The 16,954-nt window shown below is 36.7% G+C and overlaps 1 protein-coding gene across 1 annotated transcript in view; it reads left to right on the top strand.

Moving 5' to 3' along the window:
- ADGRV1 (adhesion G protein-coupled receptor V1) overlaps nucleotides 1-16,954 on the top strand; it is a 269,894-nt gene that overhangs the window by 93,796 nt on the left and 159,144 nt on the right. Inside the window, exons 71-80 of the mRNA XM_086480034.1 lie at nucleotides 400-549; nucleotides 1,359-1,832; nucleotides 2,622-2,765; nucleotides 3,966-4,137; nucleotides 4,510-4,645; nucleotides 6,254-7,101; nucleotides 9,177-9,294; nucleotides 10,181-10,352; nucleotides 12,975-13,217; nucleotides 15,610-16,017. Of these exons, the coding sequence (XP_086336160.1) occupies nucleotides 400-549; nucleotides 1,359-1,832; nucleotides 2,622-2,765; nucleotides 3,966-4,137; nucleotides 4,510-4,645; nucleotides 6,254-7,101; nucleotides 9,177-9,294; nucleotides 10,181-10,352; nucleotides 12,975-13,217; nucleotides 15,610-16,017 (2,865 nt within the window). The remainder of the gene's footprint in view (nucleotides 1-399; nucleotides 550-1,358; nucleotides 1,833-2,621; nucleotides 2,766-3,965; nucleotides 4,138-4,509; nucleotides 4,646-6,253; nucleotides 7,102-9,176; nucleotides 9,295-10,180; nucleotides 10,353-12,974; nucleotides 13,218-15,609; nucleotides 16,018-16,954) is intronic.

The raw sequence follows: 16,954 nt of genomic DNA, 5'->3' as shown, positions 1-16,954 counted from the left end.
CTGAAAGGAGGACCTTCATACTTCCTCTGCCATCTCTTAGTATCATTTTGAGTCCTGATCAAGTTAGATCCTGCTTAAACTTCTTTATGTATCACTTTAGGCTTTTCCCACAGTCTTGCTTTGTGTGCGTGTTTGTGTGTGGCTGCATAGGTTTGATATCATTGACTTCTCACAGCTTGACAGTCCTGTCTGCTGGGGTTTTTTTTCCTTTTTATTCTCTCAGTCTCTCTTTAACTACTAAAGTACTCTTGAATCTTCTTAAGAGGTGAAAACCCAGTAGGAAGAGCTAACAGATATGTGCCTTGTAGCATCTAGCAATGAAAATCGCAATGGTTTGAACAAGAACACAACTCATCCTGCATTTCTGATTTTTTTGTTTCTTTGTTTACTTTTTTACAGATACAGAAGTTTGGTGATCCCAATGGCATTGTACAGTTTGCTCCTGAATCATTAACTGAGAATAACTATACAGAGCCCTCAGCAGTGGAAGGGCCACAGAGCATTACACTATCTGTGAGACGAATTCAAGGCACTGTGGGAAACATAACGGTATTCTCACTCTTTTCCTAAGAAACAGTATAATCTGAAATTATCCTCAGTATCAGTGCATGGAGGAATATCTTATTCTGTGCCTTTCAATTGGTTTTTTCTCAAATTCATTTTTGAAATGTTGCCTTTTAGACTGAATTTAGCAAGGGCTCAGCCCTGGTACTTGTGGTTTGGAGAGTTAGATTCAGGGAAAAAAAGAAAAAGGCAGTACTGCAATGCTTCTTGCACTTTCTGTCTCTCTCTCCTGCTGTGCTTCTGATCGGAGAGGAGAAGAGACCATACTTTCATAGTGAGCTTTCTTTAATATCATCACCTTTTTGCAGCCATGTTTAAAGGTAAGAATCAGACTTACAGGAATCATCACTCACACTGTTTTTTACCTAAAGTTGTTCAGAAATCAGCATTTAATTAAAAAAAAAAATAATAAAAGCATCTGCTGTTTAATGAGAACTCTTCACCCCTTTCTCATGTGAGGAGTCTTGGAAACAGGAAAAATGGCATGGATATGTTGGTGAAAAAATAGAAATAATTCAAAAAATTGTTCAGAGCTTCCATATAGTTTTACAAAAATCTTCTAAAGATATACAAAAGAAATCTTTACATATATAGTACTATTAGAGGGACAAGAACCCTTTTGTAAGATAGTCTGTGTACTTCTTTCTGTGCATACCTAAACCAATTTTTATTTTACGCACTTGAAACCAATCTGTTCCATATCCTACTTATACTGAATATAGTGAAAGTTTCTGACTCTGTGGGTAATTTTACTTTCTTTTGTGCATTTTGTGCATTTTCTAAATGCATTTCAGGTTTACTGGGAAATATGTAGTGAATCTGACATCACAGGTGACTTCCTTAGGACAGAGGGATCTGTTGTCATTGCTGACCAGCAGAGTACAGCCGAGATAATTATCTACTTGTTACCTGATGATGTTCCAGAACTGGATGAAAACTATGTGGTGCAGCTGATTTCAGTAGAAGGTGGAGCAGATTTAGACCAAGAGAAAAGAATTTCAAAGATCAATGTGTTAGAGAATGATGATCCTTATGGAGTGTTTGCCCTGTACTCCAATCAGCAATCAGTATTCGTAGACAGAAACCTGGATCGATATGTTCAGATCAATGTAACTCGACACGCTGGGGCATTTGGAGAAGTGATCGTTGGGTACCGTATCATGTCTCATCATGAAGAAGTGCTAATTGAACCTGAGAATGAGGTGGGACACCTCACAGTAAAAGATAGTGCCAGCTTTGGAGTGAAAAGTGTGCCAATAAATAACCAGGTCTGTATCACCCTTTCAGCTCCTGTGGTGTCTGTTGTTTCCGTTTCTGTTCGTTACCATACAAATGCACTAGAATAAGATATTAAACTCTCAATAGTATCAACTGTGAAGAAGCAGAAAAGAGAGTTTTAGTATTACAAATATCCTATTTATGGAATAAAACTGTGTTTAAATATCACATTTTCAGATAATAATATCAAAGTCACTACTGTGCGTGTGTCCAAATATTCAGTGTTTCCTTCCATCATTGCTTTGTGTTATTGTCAGTTCAATATTTTGTTGTTATATGTATGCAAATATTTTCTTGAGTTTCCCTTTTGGATTGTTAATAGTGATCTGTCAGTGCTGACTTATGAAGCAGCAGATAAATTTACCTGCCGGTCTTTGTGTTCCCTGGTTGTTGTTGTTGTTGGTTGTTGTTGTTGTTGTTGTTATGGCCTTACATTCACACTTACATCCTTTTACATCCATCTTGCATCTTTTTAATCCTAAGGATTAAAATTAAGATGAGCACACTGTTAGATACAATTCATTAATAGGCAATAGTTGCTCTACAAACTCACATTCCAACAAACTGCTGGTAAATCACATTCACAATATTGATGTTTTAGCTGTATTTCTTTTTAGAAACATAATGAAGAAAACACTAGTCTTGAAAACACTGCTTTATGTGTGCAAGTATACAAAATCTGCAGATTGTTCTGCTACTTAATTCTTTGAACTGATGGATGTAATGTTTTTAGTGGAATTAAATGTCTACTTTTTTTCATTAAATTCTCTCTCTCAAAGGCATTTATTTTACTGGACTTGAATTTTACCCTGGAACTGATTAACGTAAGCCTGGTTAGGGGAAGTGCCAAGGATATGCCTAAAATATTAGGAAAGGCAAAGTCAGCTGTTCTACTTATTCCTGAAGAGGCTGCCAATTCACAGGTCAGTAGACTGGCTGCAGTGTAACATTCCTACCGCAGAAGGAAGGTACACTTCATTACAAAAGATAATTGCTGTAAGAATTGAATTGGCTCCTTAAATTTTTCATCATTGCGACCAATTTAATGACTGATGAGACTTTTCCAGGTATTTCATGTACTGTATCTTGTCTTTTCTTAATGCAAATTCTTATAGAAATGTGTTAATACAATTTGAAAGTATCTTTTCATCTATAAAATGTAAATAGTGTGAATATTATGGTTAATTTATACTCTTGTTTACATGAAATGGAAGTTCCAAGACTTAAAGGAAAAGAACTAATTCTGGAAAATGTTATTCCTTTAAGTATAGCAGCCCCAAAGAGGATAACAGCACGTATGTGGTATTATGTGCAAAAAGACATGGAGATCATGCTGGGCTTGAATGCAGTATGTTTGCCTAATCTCTGACTGGGAGATTTTCAACTGTAGGAGACTCAAAAAAGAGAATTTACCTCTACTGATATATGTGCCACAGTTCCCTCTTTGTATGTCAGGCAAAGACAATAGCATGCTGAGTTTTTAGTCTCTTAAATGTTATTGAAGTTTTTACTTAATTATTTTAATTGGCTTTCCTGTGTTTTAATTTGTAATTGATCTTAATTCAAATGATCCTTCTGTAAACATTGTTCACTACTATCCATTTATCGTTGCTTTTAGAATGTGCAAATTATCCTTTCAGTCCCATTTGCTGCTCAAGAAAAAGAAAAGTAGATCATACTAGCAAGAATAATTTTGTGAACAATGTCATGTGATAACAACTTGCTTTTCACTGGGTACACTGTTAATAATATATTTTAGACCTGTGTGTATATATATAGTACTACAACTATTGCCTGTGAGCATTAAGGGAAAGTTAGTTTGTTTTGCTTTGAAACAACTGACACAGAATGGTATATTCAGTGTTTTCAGTGCTGAAATGTTAGTCATATTGATTACTTTTCCCTTAGATCTAATTCTCAGAAACTTCAAGTATTGTCAAAGAGGTGTGAAGGAAGTATGTATATATATATACACACGTGCACATATGTATGTGCATACATATATCTATATGCATGTGTAATTATTGTCAAATACCTCTTTTACAAAATATAATACGATTTCACATAGGTTATTAACCATGTTTCTTCTATTTTCTATAATAAAATCTACTATGTTTCCACAGGTTGGCTTTGAATCTGTGATTTTACGACTTACAGACATTGTGGCAGGGACAGGCCAGGCTGTCATAACCAGAAAAGGAGTTTACGGCTCAGTAATGGTTAGCTGGACTTCAGGATACCCACCAGACCTAGTCCCTGACTTTGCTCAGCCAGGCAATATTACTCCTCCATTTGGTAAGTACTACTCTTAGGGAACAGCTATGAAAGTCGCCTGAGTGATGATACCACCTTTTAGTTATTTGTAGCTCTGCATCCTTCCTCTAGGAATGAAATTTTGTGGTCTAATTTATATCTGTAAGAGGTATGTTTATTTTACAAGCAAAAGAAGAACTAAGCTTCATAGATACATGTCTGGGAGTTAGGCACAATGCTATGCCCCTGAAGGAAAACTTTATATAGGAAAGACCCTTATCATTCAGATTTCTTCTTCCCCAATGGAGTGGAGTTGTGATTAAAGTCCCTATCTCACCACGTTCCCAGGTAAAAAGAGGACTCCTATTTAGTGATTTTGACTTGTGCTCTCTCTCACTCTCTCTTTTTCTTCAGGTACTGTTGTCTTTTCCTCTGGTGAGCAAAGTAAACTACTTTCATTTCAGGCTACTCCAAGCCTAAATAAACGTGAGTCATTTGCCATCACTTTAACAGCAGTGCACAGCAATGTGTCTGGTGGAGCTCGCCTCAGGTAAGGTCATTACTTACACTTTTAAGCTGTACAGATGCTATAAGAATTGTGACCTGTGTACAGACATACACCTTACATGAATCCTTATCAAATTATAGGTAGCTAGAAAGTTCTAATGCCTCTGTTCATAAATTTGTATGTCTTGTCTCGGTGTCAGTACTGCAGATCTGACCTGATCAGAACTGAGGCTTTCCTCCAATTCCAGTCAATTTCATTTCACTGGGATCCAAGGTGACTAGAATGTGTCTAGAATAATGGACACAGCTAAAGAGAAGATCAGCAGTTTTAGCCAGGAACTCGAAGAATAAAAGCAACTCTAACAGTTTTCATTAGTATCCTCAAAAATCCATATTTAGAAGATCTTTGATAACAAACATTATTTAAATAAACAAAGAGAAACAAAAAATGCTCTGAAAATACCCAATTAATATAAAACCCACTTTTTATTCTTAAAACAAAAAACATTAAGTCTAATGTAATTTTCCATCTCAGCTAAGTTGTTATCTGTTCCTCAAACTATTTTCTTTTCGTTGTTCCTTACTCACTGATAGCTGAAAGTGGTATAAAAAGAATGGACATAGAGTAATCCTACATGTGGAGAGAGGTATTGGCTTCACCGTATTACAATTACATCGACAAATCTGAAGGAAGTGAGGAATGAACTGTATGGCTAAACTCCTGAGACTGACCCCTTCTCCTAGGCTTGTCTGTCCTGTGGACTGGTGTCCTCAGACCACCTATTTACCTTGACTATATGAGAATGAACTTTCCTAGAAAACTTAGGACTACGTCCAACAGGAGGTAAAGCTGCCAATTACTTTGAAGAGTTTTTGACTCTCTTAGTGGTGGAAATGGTCTAGTTTGTTAATCAAAATCACTCACTGTAGTGCCATTTGGTAGCCTCTAGCACTGAATAATCGGTCAGTTCTAGAGATAAGGGTGAGACACAAGGTTTAGGGAAAACTCTTAGTCTCTGTGCTTATCTTTTAATAAGAAGGGGATATATTTAATATGAGCAAAGTAGAGCTTAAATTGATATTGATAATAGGGCTCAGACCTGGGAAAAATTACTATGAATAACGTTGATAGAGGGCAGTTAGTATTTCAAAGCCTCACTGTAAGTTTTTAAAGCTTCCTTTCCTTCTCTAGCTTCCTGGCTAAAATCTGCTAGCATCTGTCTACTCCACAGTTTTCCCTTGGTACAGGAAGTTTGTTCAATGCTTAGAACTGGTATTAGTTGGAGTGACTGTATTGTAATAGATCTCCCTGCATTGTGTCCACAGTAGAAAGACATCGTACTTTCCTTTGCTTCTACATTTTCTCAGAAAGACCTTGTTTTATTTATCCTTTGCTCTGTATCTTGTGCTGACTCAGGATGCATTAAGCCTGTGGAGGGCCGTTTGATCTAATCATTGCAAAAACATTTTTCAGGGAACCTCTACGTCTTGCTTTGTATGGTTGCTGTTTCTTCCCTCTACTGTTATACATTTTTTTTATCCACTTTCTCACAGCCATCATTGATTGTTCACTGGGAATTATTCCACTTGAGTTTTTTACTTTTCATACTTCATATTTTCTCTCTCAACTTTGATATATTTTCTGTTTCAGATTAGGATTTACGATAGCTGAAATTGAGCCAATGGGGATCTTCCAGTTCACTCTTAACTCAAGATCTGTTTCAATTGAAGAAGATGTTCAGACAGTCACACTACATGTCCAAAGACTGTTTGGTTTTCAAAGTAATCTCACTAAACTGACATACCAGACCATTCCAGGAAGTGCCAAACCACTAAAGGACTTTATACCTATCTACAACGGAGAGCTTATATTTTTACATTTTCAGACAAATGCTGTGATAGAAATATCAATAATTGATGATACTGTGTCTGAAACGGAGGAATTTTTTTTTGTAAATTTGACTGCTGTGGAAATTTTAGATGTTCGACCTCTGAATCCTGCCTGGAGTCCACGTTTGAATCCAGCTTTCAGTGTTGCAACAGTTAATATCCTGGCTAATGATATTCTTCATGGAATACTAAGTTTGGGGCCAGAGTTTATTTCTGTTGAAGAAGATGCAAACAACAGTACCCCGAACACAGTGATAGTTCATATCAGAAGGACCAAGGGGTTTACTGGTGACATTGAAGTAACCGTTAAAACCTTTGGAGGAGTGAGTGCAGAGAGTGGAGTAAATTCATATCCTTTTGGAAATGTTTATGGAAAATCAAACCTCACATGGGCAATAGAAGGAGAAGATTTTGAGGAGCAGTCAGTCTCTCTGACTTTGCTGGACGGAGAAAGAGAAAGCAGGGTGTCCATAAAAATTTTTGATGATGATGAGCCTGAAGGACAGGAAATTTTTTATGTTTACCTCTCAGATCCTGAATGTGGAGCTCAGGTTGTGGAAGGAAAGGATGAACATGGATTTACTGCTTTTGCAACAGTAATTATCGCAGGTAATATTTTTTCCCTCAGAAAATTAGTAAAAAGTCAGAATTAAATAATAGCAAATAACTCTGTATTCTCATAGCAATTTTCATGTAAAGACTGGAATTCTATATGATAATAAGCAGGGTATTCTATTCCCAAATCTTGAATTTTCCAGGTCAGAGGAAGCATCTACTGCACCAAGCCTACCGTGCATCCCTTAGCAACGTAGCTCAAAATTCATTTATAAATGCTGCTTATCTCTCTTCTTGTCCTGTTTTACTTCATGAAGGGAAAAGGCTGAGCTTGAGTGTTTTTCTTGCAGATGTAGTAGGGTTGCAGGCTTTTTTGTTTTTGCCATTTTGTCAGTTTTACGTTGTAAGGGATTTGTAGAAAGTATAAAAAACAGTTTCTATTATTGTTCTTTGATACTATGCAGTTCATGTCTGTAGTGTAGTCATCCTCTGCTTCTGGGGATGGCAGACAGGAATGGGCTTACATAAACAGCAGGGAAGAATTTGTCATTCAGTCACTGCATGCTACTGTGCAAAAATGATGTCAGGGCTCCAATTTCCCTTAGCTTTTAGGTGCCTATTAGACTTGTTAACTGAATATAAACCAAGTTTAATTGCAATATAGGTTGAGTTTTAGAAACAAGCTGGGAACTGGAACAGTTTAGGATAATCAAGAAAGTTATATGTAAGGTCCAACATATACTGGAAGTTTTGTGTATTCAGATAGTCTTGACAAAGGTAGATATTGAGAACCAGGATTAAACCGTGCTGTTGGATGAGAGTAGATACTGAGAACCAGGATTAAACCGTGCTGTTGGATGAGTGTATGCGGCAACCAGAATTATGTATGCAAGAACAGGCCATATAAAACATGTGTCCTTCATGTGCACCGTCTCTAGAATTTGCCATGCGAGTAACCAGTTGCCCATATGTGCAAGTTAACCAAAGAAGTATGTGCGTAGGCACAGGCTGGAATTTGAACTTTTGCTGAACTCCACAGAAGTGCATTAGCATGCTCTAGAATTACACCCTGAGTACAATGAGTACATAGGGTAAGATCAGGAGACAACTTATGTTAGGGAGAAGGGTCAAAGCATGTATCTGCATTTAACTGTATAGATAGAAAGATACCACAGGTTAAATATTTGTGCATGCGCATAAGCAAACACGCAGTTTCTGTTAATCTTCAGTATATATATTGACGTTTAACAAACACTGGGTCAGAAGTAGATTGCCTTTTCAATTACAGAGTAAAGCCATCACTACCTGTAAGGAGAAATCCTTTAGAAGGAAGATTTAACGGGACACTGTGAACATATTAGTTTCCCCTTATTAACCCTGTGGGGTTTTTTCCTCCACTGCTGTTTTGCTGAAGTTATTTACATTGCCATGAGGACAATGCAGTATTTTGCAGCTCCCTAGTTCCACACACTCAATTAAAGATGCAGGAGGAAAGCTGCTGTAACAATCTGGGAAGATGAATGGGTCCAACGACATTATGGGTGGGATGAATACAAAAGCTAAAGTCATGTCCTTGGAAGACCATCTTTGTCCCATAACCTCCTATGGCAATGCTGTCCATCTAGGGGCACTCTGAGGCCCATTTATGTCTAGAAAGAATGTGTTTCAAGGGTTATGGCAAACATAAGATTACACAGCTGAAGTGATATCTTATAAGGTCATTACAAGCAAGGCTTTTGACACTGTTATGCAATACTGTAACACCTAGTCTCTTGAAGTCAAGGGATGAGGAATTCAGTCTATTTGCTGAATGCTGCTGAAAATACAAGCTTGTGTGCATAGATGGTGCCAGGACTCTCATAAGGAATTTACTTTCAAAAATACTTATTCTACTTGATAAAATAAAATTTAGAAATGCCAACTTTTGAAGTTCTAGGTAAGAATGGAGTGTAAATTAAGAATAGAAATATTAAAAGACATTTTCTTGAGACGTTCCCCAAGTGGTACTTTGCAACATGCTTTTGATATACCTAGTTTTAGTTTTTTTAGCAGTTACCCATATTAAAATTATAGTTTAGTCTCAGCTTAACTTTCTTGCTAATTACTTTCATGGTCTGTTTCCTATATAGGAAGTGATCTCCAGAATGGCATTTTGGGATTCATTCCAGAAGTACAAAGCAGTCTTGTACTTGATGAAGACTCAGAAAACAGAGAGGTGCTGCTGATGGTCGCAAGGCAACCAAACAGGTGCAGGCAGCAGCTAATTCAAATGCTCTTCCCACATGCTGTAGTATGCTGTGTTCAACCACAGAAGCTGCTGTTAGTGGGAGAGGTTATCATAGAGTTTTAGAATAAATCTTTACCTTTCAGCTCCTTTAATAAATTTCCAGAATTTGGCAAATGGGCTTTTAAGTTGTGAATGTGATTAGGTCTGTCACTGTGCTGTTATAGGGCAGAAATGGAAAAAACCCAAATATTTTCCGACTTATACCATAAGGCAGCAAGTGTGAATATTTTGCTTAAGGTAAAGTATTTGCACTGTAAAGGTGTAACTCGAATTCTTGTCTCCCTGTGTAATATGAGTAGGTGTGAATACTAAAATGAGCAGTTAAGAAGTTACCTAAGCTTCAGTACTATGGTTATGTCTTCAGTCACACAAATACTATGTTTTTTGTTATTAACGCGCGTACACATGTTCCACATTTATGTATATTTTAACCAAATATGCTGAAGTACTCTAAGTTCCTTAAACTCGTAGGAAAGACATATTCTGCCTGGATTTCCAGGCAAATGGTTTCTATAATATTAAGGAAAGTACCTGGGCACATCCCTGTCTACCAAGCACCAGTGTCTCTTATTCAGCTAATCTCACGTTTTCTGAAATAAAAATTAAGAAGAATCTGGGTGTCCATAATTGCTATATTTTCTTCCTGTGTTACTTTTTGGTAGTCTAAACATATTTTAGAGGAAGGAATTTAAGTAAAAAGAGATAATTTTTCATCTTAAAGCAGTTCATTCCCTCGTGCTAAGTTTTGAATAGTAACATAAAACGTACATTACCTCTGTGGTGTACGTTTCCTAAAGCAGTAGTGCTCTCCTTCGGTACATGTATACTTTTTTGGTTTGCTCATAGGGCCTTTGAAGATGTGAAGATCTTTTGGCGTGTGACATTTAATAAAACAGCTGTTGTCCTTCTGAAGGATGGCATGAACTTGGAGGACGAACTTGTATCTGTGCTGGGAGTGACTACCTGCATGGCAGGTCAAACAGTTTGCAACATCTCCATTGAAATAAAGCCTGATAATGTAAGTAATTATTGCTCATTTATGTACAGCACTATGACATTGAGTTGCAGTTTATCAGGATGAGAAAACCCCTCTGATCCAGAGGAACTGATGTGCAGGTTGAAGATGTAGCTGGACATCTGCTCAGTTCCTCTGCAAACACATGTTTATTTACAGGCTTGTACTACCTCCATTGTGACTGGTAAAAATTTGGGAAGCAGGTTAGTATTTAGTTTAAAGAGTGAATTGCAGATCTGATTTTCATAAAACAGTAAGAAAAAAAGAATGGAGTTATTTCAGTGAGATGTGTATTCGTATACTGTACTCTTATACATCCCACAGTAATTTTTTCGTCTGTCAAAGCATTTCTTAGGGTCGTTTATGGAAAGCATATCCTGTAAGTAACAACACCTAATTCAACAAATAAACTTTTCTTGCAACTTGTGCATAATTTTATATGCCTAAATCTAGCACAATGATCTGTGAAAACTCATCATATCGATCGTAACACTGCATAATAATCTCTGTGTGTCTAAAAATCCGTTGCTGTGCACATCCATCTTGTGAGTAGTAAAGTTCAATTTAGCAGCTATTATCCACTAAAGCCATTTGGCATTTGTCACTTGGCTACGCCTAAGCCTAAGAGCCTTGAGAGGCCCAGCTGGCACTCAGAGATGCAGACTTCATTGGATTAACACAAAGCACAGCATTCAGTCATTTTTATTGAAAAGAGAAGGAAAAACCATAAAATTTTGGGTGAACACCTAGTGGCTAGAGCAGTCCCTTAAGAAAGGTAGGATTGATATTTGCCATTCTTTCGGAGTGGAGCGTTTTAAACTTTCCAAGAAATTATCCTAACAGCCAGGCTGATGGCAAAGCTGAGTCTGAGGAGTGGAAAAGGGACAAGACGAGAGGGCTTCCATGGTTTTTCTGACTACATTCTAGAAAAAAACGCAAGATGTAGGATGTGGGAAATAGTGATTTCCCACTAGGGAGTAGGGTGCATTCTCTTGGTTCAGTAAGGGCCATTTTCCTTCTTCATCTTCAGATGCTATTTTTACATCACAAAGCCAATGAATAAAACATATAAATGAGTGGGGCACAGGCTGCCTTGATGAGTAAACTGGGCTTTTAAACCTGTTTAGTCCAAAGGAGTGATACCATTATTTAATGACAGCAATGCAGCAGCTGCAGAGACATGCAGTTGTACTGCATGAAGCACAAGCATGTGCCACTCTAACAGGTGCTAATGGAAAGCTAAAGTTCCCTATGGCATTCCATTAAATTTGTGCCTGTCATCAATTAGTCAAGATCATTCCATTTGAAGAATTACTTAACAACAACTCAATTAAAAATATATGCTATTTAACCCCCCAAATATTTCCTAATTCTTCTTCCTCCATAAGATAGCTTATAAATTAGTAATGAATACATTACAAAATGATGAAGTAATAAATACATTCAATAAATATTTTACATTTTTTTATGGCGTATGGTACGACATGGTCTAGATTTGAAAGTTTTTACTTAGTCAGCTGTACTGAATTCATTAGCTAAGAGCTGAATCCCGCTTTCATAGAATTAATGTAGGATTTCAGAAAATCCAGAGTTGAAACAAAAAGCTGTGTTTGCTAACAAAAAAATTGCCTTCAATGATCATAATTTTTTGTAATGCTATTGTCTTGTAAAGAACTACTTTTTTTTTTTGCTAGCTGCTTCACAAGTGCATGTAATAGATACAAGTAACATATTTCCAATGATTTCTGGAATCTTAGTTAATCAGATGTCTATTTCTAAACAATACGTTTGTATTGTAGGTACAAAATCAAAGATGAGGCAGAATTCATATTGCAATTTAATACTGCTACCTTATTTTCAATTAAAAAAGCATTAAGAATGTAGGATTGACTAGGCTAATTCTTTGACATATGAACACTAAAATTCAGTAGCCTGCATTTCAAGACTGACAGATTTCTCTGTATCTTGAATCTCACGAAAGGCTTTCAGATAGTATCTCTGAGCTTTGGGATTTTCAATACATTCAGTTAAGCGTTCAAGTCTAGTGAGATTTGCTTGTAAAAACATGCATAAACATGTTAGTGTTTAAACATTAGTTGTATGTAAAATGTTTTTCAGAACTTTCAGTACTGAGTTCAGTGCTCAAATACAGTCAAATTAATTAATTGCATTAAATTCAAAACTGCATATTTAGACTTCTGTGCATTTTTTTTCAACAGTGAGTAAGCATGTACCTACCTTTTTGTAAGGCAAAAAGAAAATGAAAGAGAAAATTCATCACAAGATGTACATCTGTGTAAATCTGTAACCTGGAATATGGAGCTTTTGTAGAGTTTACTGTCATGTATTATGGCAAATTCACAGACACAGTACCTGTAGTATATAAACAGCAACTTTATTGCAAAAGTTCCATGTGAAAACCTGAGATTTCATTGTTGCACATGACAAACTATGGCCTGTTGCAATATTATATTTAGGATATACTTCATTGTACTTGTTGCACATTTCAGGAAGCATGCTTGTGGTAAGTAATCTGTTGTACATACGAAATAATATATACATTTTTTAAAGCTGAAAGTAATTAGTGGGTCTTATAATGATACAAAAATCATCCCTTGTTTACAGGTACCTGAATTTGAAACATATTTTTTTGTTGAGCTGTATGCTGTAAGCACAGGAGCTGCGTTGAACAGCAGTGCCAGATTTGCTTTTGTAACAGTCCTTGAAAGTGATGCTCCTCATGGTTTAGTATATTTTGCTGTGGGATCTCGTTTTGCTGTGGCTTATAAGAAGACAACTTTAATCAATCTGCAAGTGCTCAGAGATTCTAGTACATCAGTAACCACAGTAGTTAGCTACAGCATGCAGGTAAGTCTTTTATTTTTATTATTTAACTTATTTTTATTATTATTTTTATCCTTAAAACTTTATTCATTCTCTAAATTAAATGTGACTGTAATTAGCATTTTTTCAGGAAACAGTCAAACATTTGCTAGGCTTGTATGGTCTAGCTTCTTTGGTTTTCGATTTGTAAAGAGACCTTGTTCTCATTGCATTGGCAAGAGTGATTTTGTTCATGGTACCTTCCAGTACCCTCAAAGACTACAGTCAGTCAGGCATTAAATACATGTCTGTCTTTGTTCTAAGGTTCTTGTAAGACTCCAATGTTTGAGGCTTCTTTCTCTGAAGTTAAGTTTTTGTCATGATAGATATGACTACAAGGTTCAGATAACACAGCAAGGGTACTGGTATGTCACAAATTTATTAATACACAGACCACACTTAGGAAAAGAGCGAAATGTCATCAAATTTTATTCCATATTCTTGAAGTATTAAACTTGAAAATTGTTCTTCTGGTTGAAAATCTCACATGCTAAAGTCAGTTTTATCATGCCCATTAATTTTTGCTGCGTTTACAGCTGTATCACCAGACATTTCTAACTCTTGACCCTTTTATCTCTAAATGACTACTTCATTATTATTGGCAGATGATGAAGATTCTTCTTTAGCAGAAGACAGCTGTAAAATCGTGATTCCTTCCATTTCCTTATAGTTGTGAATGCAACATCAGGGCACAGGCTGCAAGAGGGATTCCTCCAAGTTTGCTGTCGTGTTGGAATAGTGCTTAGCCTGATCTGCTTTGAATCTGTGGGCTTTCATGCCTAAAACCATGACCCAGGGGAGGGTCATTATAACAAAACACTGCATGACCAGTGTACTTACCCTTTATAATAAAAGGGTTTGCATTCTATTGTTATATTGCATGTGTATCTATTTTAACTGCATAGGTTTACACGGTGTTTCCCTGCATTTATCATATAGTAGCTGGCCAGTGTTTTAGATTGTGTGGTAACAAATTTTCACATTCTTTCCAGCCAAGAGTTCATTGTAATTTAGCTGTTAAGTGGAGAAGAAATTGCTACTGTCCAGTGTATATTTAGTCTAAAAATACCGGAGCAATTCCTCATCCATTTGTATATTTTATGTAACAACCCTTCTTTGGACAGTTTTAGGTTTTGAGGGTGCAAGTACCAAAGTATTGGTACTACTGTAAAATAAGAGGCCATGGCAGACAGGAAGCATGAGGCGCTAGCTGGAAACAGATGTTTGTCTTATTCCTGCAACGGTTTTATAACACTGTTCTTGTTGCTAGTGCTTTTATTACCATGTATTTCCCTGTTTCCTAATTCTCAGTTGGAAGGGATAAACAAAAGGAAACTTCTCACTGGAATTTGCACAGATAACAGGTCATGTTCTAAAGCAATTTTGAACAGATACAGACTGCACTGATTTACCAAGTTCTCCTGAAAACTCAAAAAAAATATCTGATTTATTCCATAAGTAAACTCTACTGATTAAAGCTAAATGTTTTCAAAAGGGGTCTAATATTTCACAAATAAAAATCAGTGTTTTTTACAGCAGGGGATCTTTACTTGAGAGTCAGTATGCAATCTGTACGTATTAAATTAATAGATACTATTGAAAAATCACACATTTGAATAATAGCCCAGATGATAGTTTCCACTTAAAGGAAGTTTATTATATTACCAGATGTAATATCAAGGTTATGGCAACTGACAAAAAGAGAAAGAATGTGAAGAATGAAACAGTATCTGCAAACCTCATGCGAGGTAAAAATAGTGCTACTTCACAGGGAAATGAGGCCATGTAGCATTCCTAGATAACTTCACCTGTCTGCCTTGCATGTGTATTCTAGAGTGTTTGCTTTGCCTTTGGACCTAAATGGATTGTTCTTCTTTTAAGTACATATACTGAGACTGAAAATACCATGAATTGGTCCTACTTTGGGTACAGATTTCCAAAACCTTTGGTTTGCCTTTGTTTAGTTTTTATGTATCTGTAATGCCTGTCTGCACCCTAAACTGAGGGACTTCATGCTGCAGATGTAAACTTACATCAACCCCTCTGCAATTCACCTTAAAGATGTGCTAACATTTCTGTGGTACCTATTCGCCTAGAAAAGCTTTGTGATTTTAGTTGATGGAAAAGACAGGGATCATGTTTACAATTGACAATATATATAATTCTTCCCCTAGGTTGTCACTGGCTGGAAGTGACCGATTGCTATTTCAGGGAGATACTTCATTTAATGTAATTGTTATATTACTCTCAACTGTATTTTTAAAAAGGACTTTTTGTTTACACATTTAGATTTTATCCATGTGTATTCTACAGCAGCTGGTTTTGAAGAATCATATCTGTCATAATGTTACCCAAAACTCTTCTGGTTTATTTTAAGGAGCTACAAAAACCTGAACCTATTGGTCGGAGCTTCATATCTCCAGCTGTGGCAGGACAAGATTTTGCCAGATCTGAAGGTTTATTGACTTTTGAACCTGGACAGAGAAATACATTTCTGGATGTGACCCTGACTCCAAAGACAGGATCTTTAAACCCATTTCCTAAACGTTTCCAGGTTGTGCTTTCTAATCCCACAGGCGGTGCCAGAATAGGTGACATGTATGGTATTGCTAATGTCACCATTGTCTCAGATTTGGACTCCTTGCCAGTTTGGGCGCTGATTGACCAACTGCATCAGCCTCTTGATGACACCATTTTACACAGAGTCCTCCAGAATCTGAATGTCAGAGTGGCTACAGAAACTACAGAAGAGCAGCTTACTGCTGTGATGCATATAATAGATAAGGTAAACCTTTCCTGCTCTTTCTTCGGTGACCAGTGACTTTAATAAGAGAATAATAACACATAGGATGTGATAAGATCAAGGTTAGCATCCACAACAGTGATTCAAAAGTACATACTGCAAAGGTAAAAATAGAAATTGTGAAGTCCTACCATCAAGGAAGAAGTTTATCTGCTACTAGTTAGGATGGTGGCAGGAAACTGAAAATCAAATAGGTTGAAAAAAAACAACCAGTATTAATTTTGCATATGTAACTATAGCTCAAGATTTTCTACTGTGATAAACAGTCCCTTCAGTGCCCTGCTTTCACAGATCTTATGGTTTCTTGATTATTGGGCCACAGCATTGCTGGTTTTCGCCCTGGCACATGACAGCGAGGCCCAAGGTTTGTTCATATCTTCACAGCTCACTGCAGTCAGCACACAAGCAAAGCCTGTGAGAGCCAGCGGGTGTCTGCTGTGCTTTTAACGAGGCATGCAGCTTGGCTTTTTTTCCAGCAGTAGCTTTGGGAATTGGGCTGGCAGGGTAGCTGAGCACTTCAGCATTATACTAAATTCTATGAAAACTCTGGAACTAGTTTTATGGCTTTCTGGGTCTTCTGGACTTGTGGAATAATGCACAGGATCTGGAAAATGTTTAAATACCTAGACACAAAGCAGTATAACAATATTAATGAACAACATATCATTTGTGACAGAAAACAGAAATAATGTCAAAAATTCTCGAGACTCAAGAATCTTTGATTTGTGAAAAAATGAAAAATGCCACACGGTTTCTTTAATGATCAAATCCCTATTAGTAAGTGTGTTTTTATGTAGTTTTGACATAGACTGTGTCTCACGCCTTGGCAGCAGTGGTCAAAATGTGGAAAAAATATTCTGAACTTTCAGAATGAACATGGGGATAACAGTGGAGGTTTTACTAAACTGTTCAATGTGAG

The sequence above is a fragment of the Leptosomus discolor genome, chromosome Z (assembly GCF_034619465.1).
Source record: "Leptosomus discolor isolate bLepDis1 chromosome Z, bLepDis1.hap2, whole genome shotgun sequence".
Classification (NCBI taxonomy): Eukaryota; Metazoa; Chordata; class Aves; order Leptosomiformes; family Leptosomidae; genus Leptosomus; species Leptosomus discolor.
The sequence above is the reverse complement of the archived record's forward strand: the minus strand, read 5'-3'. Positions and strand labels throughout refer to the sequence as shown.